General features: G+C 37.9%; 1 protein-coding gene across 3 annotated transcripts in view; it reads right to left on the minus strand.

The window, feature by feature from the left end:
- Window positions 1-14,590, minus strand: part of IRAG2 (inositol 1,4,5-triphosphate receptor associated 2) — a 96,313-nt gene that overhangs the window by 12,852 nt on the left and 68,871 nt on the right. For 2 of the 3 annotated variants that reach the window (XM_065940243.1, XM_065940253.1), the window contains 6 exons: window positions 12,712-12,782; window positions 9,807-9,864; window positions 6,482-6,536; window positions 6,369-6,396; window positions 5,964-6,104; window positions 3,201-3,335 (listed from right to left, as the gene is read on the minus strand). In XM_065940243.1, the coding sequence (XP_065796315.1) occupies window positions 3,201-3,335; window positions 5,964-6,104; window positions 6,369-6,396; window positions 6,482-6,536; window positions 9,807-9,864; window positions 12,712-12,782 (488 nt within the window). Of the gene's footprint in view, window positions 1-3,200; window positions 3,336-5,963; window positions 6,105-6,368; window positions 6,397-6,481; window positions 6,537-9,806; window positions 9,865-11,803; window positions 11,814-12,711; window positions 12,783-14,590 lie in introns of all 3 variants that reach the window. The other variant, XM_065940235.1, reaches the window with a different exon arrangement.

Raw genomic sequence — 14,590 nt, forward strand, 5'->3', positions numbered from 1 at the left:
GATAGCCTTTCCCTTCTCCAGGGTATCTTCCCAACCCGGGGATTGAACCCAGGTCTCTGCATTACAGGCGGATTCTTTACCAGCTGAATCACAAGGGAAGTCCAAGAATACTGGAGTGGGTAGCTTATTCCTTCTCTAGCAGATCTTCCAAACCCAGGAATTGAACCAGGGTCTTCTGCTTCGCAGGCAGATTCTTTGCCAACTGAGCTATCAGGGAAGCCCAAATTCTGGAAACTAGACCCTTATTAGGTATATGATCTGCAAATATTTTCTTCCCTTCCATCAGCAGTTTCTTTTTGGACATGTTAAGTTTAAGTTGTCTATCAAACTTCCAAGTGGAAGTGCCATGTTGACAGTAGCAGATTCTAGTCCAAAACTCATGGCAGATATTTAGGATAAGTGTGTGAATTGGGGAGTCATCAGTTGACTAGATGGGATAGTACCAGGATTGAGTGATGATGGAGATCAGACGTGCAAAGGTAAAGCCGAGGGGTCCATCAAGATTAATAAGGTTGGGAGAAAGGGTGGGACCCTTAAAGGAGCCTGGAAGGGTCCATGATGATTCACGATATAGAGAAAAAACCCAGGGGATTGGTGGTACCTGGAAGCCAAATGTCAAGAGTGTTTCCAGGAGAAGGAAGAGCTTAGCCATGTTGAATATAGCAGACAGGTTAAGAAAAAAGAGTAGGTTAAGGCTGACAAGAGTAAATTTCAGAGATGACGGGAGGAGAGAAATTGGAAACAGTGAGTTCAATCCTATTGAGGAAATTTGCTAAAAATGGAAACAGAAAAACAGGGTGATAACCAAAGGGGAAAGTAAAATACTTTTTGTGTTTGCTTTGTGTTATTTTTCCTGTCTTATAAACAAAGTATTTAAGTATTTGTGTGCTGGTGAGAATGATTCAATAGAGTGGGAAAAAACTGGAGAGGAAAGACTGCAGGGAGAATTGTGGCCCAGATTCTTAGCAAACTAAAAGGGATGGGCTCTTGCATAGAGGTGGGATGGTTAGCCTTGGATAGGAGCAGAGAAAACTCATCTTTGGTACTAGGAAGGAAGGCAATGTTGAGTGTTTAGATGCTTGTAGGTTCAAAGCTTTTGGTAGATTCCTTCTGACTGCCTCAAATTTCCTATTGAATTAGGAAGCAAAGTCATCATTTGACAGAGAAGAGAGGAGAGGACAGGATAGGGGCTTCAGGGGAAAGGGAAAGTACGAAATTGATATATAGAAGAGAAGCAGGGTGAATGATGAGAAGCCCCAAGGACCACTTAAGATTTGTGATGAATTTCAAGAGAACTCAATCAGCATAAGGGTGTGAGGTTTTCCAGCTATGCAGGCATGAGCAGGTAAAGAAGTGTATTAAACAAGATTGTAGATTTTCTAAATGAATAAAATGAGAGAGGTAAAAGTGTTGAGAGTTCATGCAAGAGAGTGAATATAGTGTTTGACCATGGAATTTAAGCTTTGTCAGGAAAGAAGAGAGATCAACAATAAAGTGAAAGACACTTTAGGTGTGAGGGAGCAGAGATTTATAAAAGAACTAAATATTCATCTTCATAGTAGGTGCCGGGAGCTGGCACACGAGATCCCACCCATGACAAGGTCATGAGGGAGAAAACCTGACAGGCAAGGTGGATCAGGTTTTCTGGGGTTTCGAAAAGGCCAGCCCACGAGATCCCACCCATGACAAGGTCATGAGGAGAAAACCTGACAGGCAAGGCAGATCAAGTTTTCAGGGATTCTGAGAAGCTGCCCCCGGCACTCACCTTAAAGATGATATCTGTCTTTCTGATGCTTGCTTCAATAGACTACTCCCTAATTTCTGTGACACAGGCAGAAGGCCTTCCCCGATCTCTTTCCAAATAAGAATCAATTTAGAACTTTAATCAATAAGTTTCCCGGGTGGTGGTATTTTATGAGATTATCCAGGGTGAAAGGAGTGTTTTAATTTAAACTCCTTTGCTGGTATTTTAGTTTGTTTGGCAAATGCATTTATGCCCTTGGTACTAATATGCATGATTGCTTATAATATCCTAATCATAAAGTAACATAAAGAACCTGATCATATAAAGGCCCTAATAGATATAGACCCCTTCGGGGGGTGAGGAAGCCCTATTAGAAAACACAAGAAAAATTATTCTAAAAGTAGCTATTGGGTTAACATTTGCTTGCTGCGTTTTTGCTCTTAATGTGCTAAGGTTGTGTTATAGAAACCATTGTTAATATAGTTATAGATCTAGAAAAATAAGAGCTTAGCCCGAGTGTGGTAACAATGAGATGGTTGTTAATTGTCACCCAGGAGTGCTAGGCAGAGGCTGCCTCACCAAAGTCACAGAGTCAGTGTGGGGTAAACTTCTTAGATAAACTCAACTGACAACTTCTGCAGAAGGATTAATTTTTATGTTAACAAGGTTATACTTCTACTCTGTACTGTTGCCTTATGAGACTGCTACCTTTCAGTTAAGGTCACCATAGAAACAGAAAATAGGTTTACATTCACCTGACCTGTGTAAAATGTTAATAGGCCCCAAGGCCAGAAGATAATGTACAAGACCCTCATAAACAAAGAAGTATGCAGAAAACACCTTGGTTTCATGAAGAACAAGCTGATGTAATGTTAAACTATCCTCCCCTCAGAAATGTACTAACTCAGGGTATAAAAGCTACGGTAAAAAATAAAGCATTGTCAGACCCTGCCAGACTCTGCAAACACTCCTGTCTGGTCACTCTCTCTCTCTCGCCATTCATCCTGAGACTTGGCCCTATCAAGGCTGGTCTCATGTGTCTTCTCTCACCGACGCCGTTCATCCCGAGGGTACCCCCTGGATCCTGCCAAGGCTGGACCCCAGCAGTAGGAAACAAATAAATATCTAAAACTGTAAATAAATCACTAAGTGATAGTGTAGACATATTATTTAGAGATATGAATATAACACATCAATTTAGGTATAGATTCAAAAACTTAAAATCTTCCCCAGAATTTCCCACAAATTTTGAAAAAAAAATCTACTTCTCTCTGAATAAGTATGAGAAGATCCATAAACAAGGATCTTTATTGCTGCATTGTCTAAAAGCACAAAATACCAAAAATATTCTCAAATGATCAAATAGAGTATTTTCCTAGAAATACAATCCATAATGTTACAGATAATAAATCCTTTCAGTAATTTCATTGTAACTAGAGAAATGGAGACAAATTACCTGATTAATGGCTCCCAACATCTCAGCCCTACTGGCCACTCGTGTTGTACACTGGCTGAGGAACGTTATACTCTTCTCCAGCTTCTTAATGATTTCCTGCGCCTGGCTGTCATCTTCACAAAGAGATGTTAAAGACTGCACAGAAAGTAAAGTATTAGAAAGTATCAAACCCAAGTATTCAGCAAGTGATTCTAATACTGACTATGTTGTAAATGCAGATGACTCTATTATCTCTGTGGAAGGTGAAAAGCATCAGTAAAGACAAATAATGAATGCTACTGAAATATTATGATCTTTGTTGGCTCTCAAGTAGACCTATGGAGGTGTTCATAAAATCTGTTATACAATTTTGATCTCCTCTACTTTAACTTCCCAAATTTGCCACTCCTTCATGTGTGTTTATATCTTTCTTCTACAATTAATGGGATGGGATATAATTAATTAGCAGTGGTAAAGAAATTATTTCTATAAATGAATGCACTATTTGAAGAACATAGTTTGAATTTTTAAGAAAAGTAGTAAAAATATACTCAACTTATATTTGACTCTGACCACTATATTTGCTCTTCCACTGATGACAAGGTGAGCCTAGGCTGGTTAGGTAAGTAGGCCTTTGTTGCCTTATGAATATTTATCTCAAACCTGTGCCATTGATCTAAGATGATGGCTTTCCTAAGGCTTTTCTGATGGAAAGCCATTTGTCTCACATCCATACTAGTCAAATCAATTAACAAATCAATATAATCTCTATCAAAATCCCAGTGGAATTTTTTTTTTGCAGAAACAGAAAAATTCATCCTGAAATTCATATGGCATCTCAAAGGACTCTGAAGAGCAAAACAGTCTTGAAAACAAAAGTACAAAGTTAAAGGTACCCCATGTCTTGGTTTCAAAGCACATTACAAAGTTACAGTAACCAAAACAGAATGGTATTGGCATAAAGACAGAACAATAGAACAGAATAGCAGGCTCAGAAATAAACCTACACATGGTCAAATGGTCATATGGTCAAATGATCTTTGACAAGGTTGCCAAGACTACGAAACGGAGAAAAAATAGTCTCTTTAATAAATGATGCTGGAAAACTGCGAAATAGTAAAGTTGGACTCTTATTTTACACTATATACAAAAATCAATCCAAAATGGATTGAAGACCCCAAATTATATAACCCCAGAAGATAACTCTAGAAGAAAACCGTAGTGAAAAGCTTCCTGACAATGGAGTTGGCAATGATTTCTTGAATATGATACCAAAAGCATAGATGACAAAAGCAAAAGTAGACAAAGAGTACTACATCAAACTTACAAACTTCTGTGCATCAAAGGACATAATCAACAGAATGAAGGGGCAACCCATGAAATGGGAGAAAATATTTGCAAATCACATCTATTACTTTAATTTTGGCAAAGGACTTGAATAGACATGCTCCAAAGATGATACACAACTGGCCAGTAAGCATATGAAAGATGCTTCAAATACTAATCATCAGTAATGCAAGTCAAAACCACAATGAGATATCACCGTGCACCTATTAGAATAGCTACTATCAGAAATCAGAAAATAACATGTTGGCCAAGATATAGAAAAACTGGAACCTTGGTACATTGTTAGTAGGACTGTAAAATGGTGTAACCCCTGTGCAAAACAGCATGGTGGCTCCTCAAAAACTACAGAAATAGAACTCTATATAATCCAGCAATCCAACATCTGGGCATATTTCTAAAGGAATTGAAAGCAGGGTCTTGAAGAGATATTTGCACACCAATATTCATCGCAAAAATGTTCAATGTTCACAACAGTCAAGAGGTGGAAGCAACTCAAATGTCCATCAATAAACAAATGGATAAACAAAATGTGGTCTCTGCATACAATGGAATATTTTATTCAGCCTTAAAGGAAGGAAATCCTGCCACATGCTACAGCGTGGATGAACTCTGAGGACATTATGCTAAGAAAAATAAGCCAGTTACAAAAAGACAAATACTGTATGATTCCACTTACATGAGCTATCTAAAGTAGTCAGATTCACAGAAACAGAAAATAGAATGGTGATTACCAGGGGCTGAGAGAAGGGGAAAGGGGGAATGGTTTAATGGACATAGAGTTTCAGTAAGCAAGATGAGAAAGTTCTGAAGCTCTGTTTCATAACAATGTGAATATACTCAACATTACTAATGTACACTTAAAATGGTTATTATGGTAAATTTTACATTATGTGTTTTTCAAACCACAGTAAAAACAGAACATGGTTTACTTTTATTTTTTTCAAAAATTAAACCATTTTAATTTTCCAATCCATCTGTATATTTATGGTGACTTCATAAAATAGAAGAATAGTAGCTATTACATTTCTGTGTACCTAACAGAAGGGTCTGCCCATTATCTAACAAGACTGAAATCAGTCACGATACTCTTTTCTCAATTAATTAAATGGAAATGGTCTTTGGATTATCTTCTTTGAAGCTTAAAATTGTTTTCTGCTTATTCTTCTACCTGAAATCTACTTGAAGATCTAGAGAGATGGCAGAAGATTCACATAACTGCTTTAAATACATTTGTTTGTTTTACTGCTTATACCCTTCTGTTGGTGAACCTTTAATCTTAGCTTGATCCTGACTTCTTACCTCCTATTAATTCACATTTGAGTCAGGTAGGGTTTGGTACCTGGTGACAGTTTTAGTTATACAAATAAAGTCATGTAGTTTTGAAAACTTTATTAATAATATAACAAACCTATAGTTCCCAAATGTTAAGGTTCTTACCTCTAACAGTTTTAAACAGTTAGTGATTTCTTTCTTCAAATTTTCTTCGGCCAAGTCACGGGATCTTTCTTCAAGTTTCACTCTTTTTTCCAAGGTGAACCAGTCACATTTAAATCCCAAAGATAATCTGAGAAATTCGGCCTATTGTCAAAATAATGTGAAGGTGAGGGGAGAACGTTTCATGTAGTCAAATATTTCAGCTTAATACCAAATTACACTGAAGCACATGTTTCTCCTCCCTGTGACATAATGCTGGCATGCATGAGCTTATCTGGACTTTGTCATGGCCAAGCCAAAAGACAGCACATGTAGGACAGCTTATGAATAAAAGCAGACAGGGACTGTAGGCAAGTGATTCTGAAACACTTTTTTTATTAAAGAAAAAAATATTTGCTTGAAACTTACCTCTACCTCCTTCTCATTAGCAGAAGTGCTACAGAATAAGAGAAAGAACTTATTCAAACATAGTTCAACAGAAACGCCAAAAATGTGAGCATGCCGTATGAGGAAGAACTTACTTGTCACTTTGTCTAAAGTTAACCGATTTCACAGGAAGAGAGGAAAGAGCAGCACCTATTAAAGACAATAGAATAGTATTTGGTTAAAAAGGATTAACAGCTAAGGGCACATTCAACCAAATGTTATTATGTCCTTGCTCCAAAAAACAAAGGTATTTCATTGATATATGTCTGTGAAGCTTGCCAGCTAATAAGGCATGTGTGCATGCTCAGTCGCTCAGTCGTGTCCGACTCTTTGTGATCCCATGGACTGCAGCCCACCAGGCTTCTATCTGTCCACGGAATTTTCCAGGCAAGAATACTAGAGTGGGTAGACATTTCCTCCTCCAGGGGATCTTGCCAACCCAGGGATTGAACCTTTGTCTCCTGCATTGGCAGGCAGATCCTTTACCACTGAGCCACCTCGGATGTCCCTCAGCTAATAATACATCTGCGTAAATGTTAACATAACATAATGTTGTACTACATTATGCTTTGGGGATTATGAGGATGTTAAAATTATTGGCTCACATTTCAGCACGTGAATAGTCTTTGAAACCTGAAAATGTCTCAGAGTCAAGGGACAGCCCAGTTTGTTCTTCCTGTATTTGAATGTTTATTTAATTTGATTCCATGGTTAAATGCAAACCTTCCTCTGGTACCCGGGTCCTCCTGCAGATCAAGGGTTTAAAAGCAGCAACAACAAGAGTAATGATTCTAGTAGTAGTAATAATATTAATAGTATAATAATAATAATAGTAACAATAACAGCAAGAATAAACATGATTGTTGTTGTTCAGTGGCTTAGTCATGTCTGACTCGTTGCAACCCCATGGACTGCAGCACTTCAGGCTTCCCTATCCTTCACTATCTCCTTGAGTTTGCTCAAACTCATGTCCACTGAGTCAATGATGCTATCTAACCATCTCATCCTCTGTCACCCCGTTCTCCTCTTTACTTCAATCTTTCCCAGCATCAGGTACTTTCCAATGAGTCAGCTCTTCACAATAGGCAACCGCTATAAATATGATATCCCAATCATTTCCCACAGGTTTACTATAGGCCAGTCCCAGAACAAGACTCTTTATACATATTAATGATACTCTTCACTATTTTGCAAAGAACACAATATTAGTTATTAAGAGCATTAGATTTAGAGTTGAAAAAACCTAGTTTAAATCCTAGCTTTTTTGGACAAAGAATGTCACCTGTCATTTCAGTAAACAAAAGATGTTGTTGCCATCAAGCCATAAGGGATTTAAGATGGAGAAAAGCAGGATATTGGCCCTGCTTTTAGTTAAGGTGCATATCAAAGGAATGATTGTAATAAGTCCAGACTCTTGTATCTTCCCATGTACAGAAAAGTGCTAAATTCATTAACTTGAGATGTCTGGGTTTTTTACAATTAGCAGTAGTCTTTTGATGTTGGATGGCCTGGTAGTTTTTTGTTGTTTTGTTTTTTGGCAAAACTCCTATATATCCTGTCTCTTCCTTTACCTCTTTGGGGCAGTTACTCAGAGCTGAGAAGCTATATCCCAGGCTTAAGTCCTTAATAAATCTACCAGATAAACTGTAATTCTCAAAGTTTAGGTTGTGCTTTTTTTTTTTTTCAGTCAACACTTTGATCCTTATAACTAAGTTACTTGGAACAAGTAGTCACAACTTCATCAAACCGTCCACAAAATAAGGATGATTTTTCTATTTTTCTAGGGTAGTTTTTATGAGAACTTTCATCAGGCACTTTTCTAAGTGCTTTTTACATCATTTACTCAATCCTCACAGCCAGCCTTCTGTGGTAGGTTCTCTTCTTACCTACAGTATATAGGCTATGAAACTAAATCACAGCTTACCTATTTCAAACAAGCATTGGGTAGAACTAAATGGAACTACGTACATAAACAATTTTGCCTAGTACTTAGCACAGTCTATTCATAAAGGATACATTGATTTTTGAAAATGAAAGTGAAAGCTGCTCAGTCATGTCTGACTCATTGTGACCCCATGGACTATACTGTCCATGGAATTCTCCAGGCCAGAATACTGGAGTGGGTAGTTATTTCATTTTCCAGGGTAACTTCTCAACCCAGGGATTGAACCCAGGTCTGCCGCATTGCAGGCAGATTCTTTACCAACTGAGCCACCAGGGAAGCCCAAGATTACTGGAGTGGGTAGCCTATCTCTTCTAAAGAGGATCTTCCTGACCCAGGAATCAAACAGGGGTCTCCTGCATTGCAGGCAGATTCTTTACCAGCTGGGCTACAAGGGAAATGGCAAACCACTCCAGTATTCTTGCCTGGAAAATCCCATGGACAGAGGACTGCAATCCCTACAGTCCATGCAAGAGCTGGACACAACTTACTGACTAAGCCACCACCACATTGTTTTTTACTCATCATTTCCACTTTGCAAATGAGGAAATTAAGACTCAGGTTAAACAACTTTCCAAAGTCACAGCAAGTAACAGAGTGACTGAGTATAGTGTTTGATTTCCAAAGGTGAAACTCTATGCACTATTCCATCCTAATAGGGAGACGGGGAGAGAAGTAAATTAACACTCATTCTTTAAATACTGGCTTATTTGCTTTTAGATGGGACAAAGAAAAGATCTTATATTAGAGCTGCTGAGAATTCACTACTAACATTGGCATTTTTTTTTCATTTTTGTTTTCTTTTTTTTTGTTTTTTGTTTTTTTTTTTCTTTTGGCATTTTTTAAAATATTTATTTATTTGGCTACATGGGGTGTTGGTTGTGGCACACAGGATCTTCGATCTTCCTTAAGGCATGCAGTATGTTTAGTTGAGGCATGTAAACTCTTAGCTGTGCTGTGTGGGATCTAGTTCCCTGACCAGGAATTGAACCCAGACTCCCTGCACTGGGAGTGTGGAGTTTTGGCCACTGATCATCAGGGAAGTCCCAACATTGGCACAGCTTTTAGTTCACAATAGGGCAGTGGTTATTACCAGACCTTTAGGCTTAACAGGCAATGCAATATAAATATGGCCTTCTGAAAATGATACAGATTGAATCAAAATTAGTTTGACTGGTATTACCTACAGATGCAGAATTATAGGGGAATGGCTCAGATGGTCAAAAATCTGCTTGCAATGCAGGAGACTCAGGTTCACTCCCTGGGTCAGGAAGATCCCCTGGAGAAGAAAATGGCAACCCACTCCAGTATTCTTGTCTGAAGAATCCCATGGACAGAGGAGCCTGGTAGACTATAGTTCTTGGGGTCATAAAGAGTTGGCTTGCCATATCTTTACTGACAAAGATCTCTCCCATAAAACCTACCAGCAGGGAATAAAAGTTAATGTGGGTGGGGGGTTGGAAGAGAATATTCCTTACCTCCTGCAGCACATTCCTTTCTGTGCTCATCTATTGTTTCTGGCTCCCTTTTGGCTTCCTAAAAACATAAGGAGATTTTATTGCTGTACATAGAGTGGAAATCCTTCGTACGCAATCATTTCTTGGCTTCCTGTCCTCTCCTGCCCTACCCTGTTCAAAAACAAAGTATGCCAAGAACTGTGTTAGGGATTAAGAAAAGAGGACTGGCTCCAACAGGGTTTCCAATCTAGTTGAGGCATTAAAAAAAACAGAAATACCTGAAAAGCTGCAATGTGATACCAATTACCACAAAGAAGAGTAGGATTAAGTGCCTGCCAAATGAGATACAAATATATGCTTTGCAAGGGGAGGAGAGAGACATATGGCTTGAGAAGCATGGAATGTCTCTGCAGGCAAAGAACAAGTTGGAGCTTGAGGGAGAGGCGAGACTGAATGAATGAAAAGGGGGTGGTAATCTAGGACTTTCACACGTAGCATTCCAAATGGGTTGTTGGGGAAATTATGACAGCTAAAATGAGACTCAGATGTAGGGAATGGACATGTGGAGACAGGGGTAGAAGGGGAGAGTGGGATGACTTGGGAGATTAGGACTGACATATATACAGTACCATGTGCTAAATAGATAGCCAGTGGAAGGAATCTGCTCTATAACACAGGAAGCTTACTTAACTCAGTGCTCTCTGATGACCTAGGAGGTGGGATGGGGAAGGAGTGGCAGGGAGGCCTAAGAAGGAAGGGATCTATGTATGTGCACAGCTGATTTGCTTCATTGTACAGCGGAAACTAACAGAACATTGTAAAGCAATTATACCTCAAAAAAAGATGGTGCTATGTTTGACTTTTACTCCATCTGAATATACTCTAAGGTCATGACCAACTGCCTACAAAAGTATCTTATACAACAAGAATCACCATCATAGGAGTTGTACTCTACTACCTGGGGAAATTTAAAGGAGAAGCTATAGGTTACAATTATTTTAGGATAATTATTAATCAACATTCTCAGAAATTTTCCATATTTCCTTATTTTGGCCAAGACAAATTTCCTTCGTAGGGCCCTGGATACCACATCACGTCATTTTTGGACAACTGGAACTAAGATTTTGATAAAATATAACAAATGCAATAATGCAGGTAAAACACTGGATCATTTGTCTCAATATTTACACAATCTTAAAGTTTATTATAATCCTCTCTCAATCCTATGATGTCTTCCGGCGATGTCATTTTCCTCTTCTTCTGTGCTTCCTGGCTGTGCTTCTTCTGGGAAGGGTTGGCCACTGTTGGACACGGTTGAAGAGCTGTTCCGGTTCTTCATCTCCCATTTGTGATCTGTGAACTACTCTGCCCCTGCAGCCAACACTCCTAGGAACGTGCCCTCCCCAGTTATCCGTGACCCCCCTACTGCCAAACCCAATGAATAATTTTCAGCCAGTATCTTACTTAAGCTCACCGTAACATCTAAAATGATCTAGGGTCCCCTCCTTGAAGGCTTTTCAGCCCTTGGCTTCCATTTCTTGATGTCCCCCAATCACTGCAATAGCTCCTTCTCCGTCTCCTTTGCCACTGGCCTCCTCTTATTCGACACTGGAATCATCAAGAGTCCATCATCCTCTGTTCTCTCTACTTTCCCTCCTTTCTTGGGAAATCTCATCCGCACGCTTGTTTTTTTGCTGATAACTCACAAATATGTCTCTGTCCCAAAAGTCCCATTGATGAGTTTATGAATATGGGTATATAGTTATCTATAACATCTCCTTACAGGGTGTTGATGATATCACATATCAACCTGAAACTTGACTTATCTCAAATTAATTAAATTTACCCCACAAATTCTTCTTACTCTTTCCTACTCTCATGTTGTTCTACTCAATCTGTAGGTTAAGCTGTAAACCTAAGTATTTACCTTTTCCCAGGCCCCTGACTATGAGTCACTATGTACTGTGAATGTTATTCCTTAAATATCTCTCAAATAAGTCTCATTTTTTCATTATGACTAAATTCATACTATCTTCATATCTTGCCTGAATTATTCCTATAGCATTCTAACCAGTCCCCTACTTCCATTACTACATTTTCTTTTTTTTTTTTTACTTTTATTTTTTACATTTTCTAATCCATTATTTTTCTAAATTTGTTCTTTTTCTTTTTGAAATGAGAATTAAAAAAAATGTTTTCTCGAAAGACTAGTATGAAAGACTAGAGGATTTGAATTTTCCTCTGTCCATTTTTTAACAAGAGGCAACCATTCTGGGCATGTCTGCTAGCTAACACTACACTTTAGGTATAATTTACACCACAAAGAATTATTCCAAACCACATATCCAATTAGTCCACTCCCTTTAGCATAAAATTTTTACCTCATTACTTCAAATGTATACATGTCACAAACTTCTCTCAACCTGGGTTATTAACAGTCACATGAGTCTCTGTTTCTTATAATCAGATAGACTGAACTAAAACAATGTTAGTCTAACCACAGCCTAATTCTTGAGTAATTGTACGTTTCTTCCCTTAATTATAGCATATCTTTAAGACAGGTATCACTTTTATTTAGCCTTATTTATTAATGCATTAATTTATGTAAGAGGACTTTAGAGATAGATATTTAGCTTGTTTCCAGTAGACCTTTAATGGATAAATGAGTGAACAAATGCAAGAATGAATGAAAGAAAAACCAGTGTGGAGTCAGGAGGTCCTACCTCTGACTCTACTGTGTGACCCTGGATGCTCTGGCCTCAACTTCCTCATCTGTAAAATATTGCTGTAACTAAATTTTATGAACCGCATAATATTTTGAAAGGATAAATTGAAATAATGCTTTTAAGAGTACTTTGCAAACTTAAAGAGACAGTTCTACCATTGTAATATGTCATTACTTTTATTGTTAACATGTGTATATTACCTGAATCAACATGCTCTTTTCTTCACTCACAGAGCTTTGCGGTTCAATTTTTTCAGGAGCTGGACTTCTGCCTGTAAGAAGGAGGAAACACCCCAACCATTGTGGGGCGAGGAGGGTTACAAGTAAAAGAGGAAGAAAGAGTGAGGGTGGAATGTGGGCAGACACCTAAATGGCGAAGGGTTTAACATGTGTTCCCAAAGAAGCTAGCCATGTAAAATTTCTTAACAGAAATGAATACCTGTATAAATCATTATCAAATACATTACAGTACAAATAAATACAGGGAAATTACAAAAGGGAATGGCATAGATTAAAATTGTGAATACAAATACTTGTGCCATACAAATGTGCCATACAAATACTTGTACGGCCTTCAAATAATAGGGTTTTTAAACTATTTTTTAAGGCTGAGCTGCTTTTTAAATCAAACACATTACTAGTGTGATTACAGAAACTGAATGAAAGAAGGATGAACAATTACTTAGTTGTTGTTGCTTAGTCACTAAATCATGCCCAACTCTTAGGCGACTCCATGGACTGTAGCCCGCCAGTCTCCTAGTCTGTGTGATCTCCCAGGCAAGGATACTGGAGTGAGTTGCCATTTCCTTCTCCAGGGAATCTTCCTGATCCAGGACCTGCATCTCCTGCGCTGGCAGGTAGATTCTTTACCACTGAGTCACCAGGGAAGCTAGCTTTTTTTAATAGCTTGACAAACATGTTTTAAAAAATTATATATGCAGGGCTGATAACAAAGTATGATATCCTTCCAAAACACAGTATCTTTCTAAGCAAAATGTCATCCAACTAAGAAAAAGAGATGCACTTTTAATTTATGCCATTCCTTTTTGTAGTTTCCCTGTATTTGTTTGTACTGTAATGTATTTGATAATGATTTTCCTCTTCACATGACCCATTGTACTGAATTTAGTTCAGCCCAGGCACAAAGGTCAGCAGTTATAGTTAGATTTTGTTTCTTTCTTTTCAAGAAAACAACTAAAGGATGTACTCAATTTTTAAAATTTATATGGAAATAAGAACAAAATGGTAGCCACTATCTTCAAAGACACAAAAATCTTCCCTATGGATATTTTATATTTAAAAAATTTTTAAGACTGATAGTAGATTCCATAAATCAAAAGTACAAGATGTTTTCCAGTGAAAATTTTCTCTCCCATCATGTCCACCAGAAAGCCAGTTTCCTGCCTCACAGGCAATGTTAATAATTTCTGTCTAGCTTTGTAGAGATATTTTATACATGTATTATATGTACAAAAACTTTTTTCTATTTTTTTCACAAATATTTACATGCAATACATAGTACTTTGTACTCTAGTGCTTTTCCCTAAGAAATAATAGTTCTTTGATATTCTTCCAAGAAAAAAGTTCCCTTCTGTGTATGTTTTACAAATGCATATTAGTATTCCCATTACTTGGACATGCCAAAATATGTTAGTCTTCTACTGATAGTTAACTCGTTTCCATTATTTGTTATTACAAACAATGCTGTAGTAGATAAACTTCCATATATGTCATATAGTATGTGTGTACTTAGATCTACAGGATAAATTCCCAGAAACCAATTATTTTATCATGGGATACATACATTTATGACAAACCTAGACAGCATGTCAAAAAGCAGAGACATTACTTTGCCAACAAAGTTCCGCCTAGTCAAACCTATGGTTTTTCCAGTAGTCATGTATGGATGAGAGTTGGACTATAAAGAAAGCTGGGTGCCGAAGAATTGATGCTTTTGAACTATGGTGTTGGAGAGACTCTTGAGAGTCCTTTGGATTGCAAGGAGATCCAACCAGTCCATCCTAAAGGAAATCAGTCCTGAATATTCATTGGGAGGACTGATGTTGATGCTAAAACTCCA

The sequence above is a fragment of the Muntiacus reevesi genome, chromosome 1 (assembly GCF_963930625.1).
Source record: "Muntiacus reevesi chromosome 1, mMunRee1.1, whole genome shotgun sequence".
Lineage (NCBI taxonomy): Eukaryota > Metazoa > Chordata > Mammalia > Artiodactyla > Cervidae > Muntiacus > Muntiacus reevesi.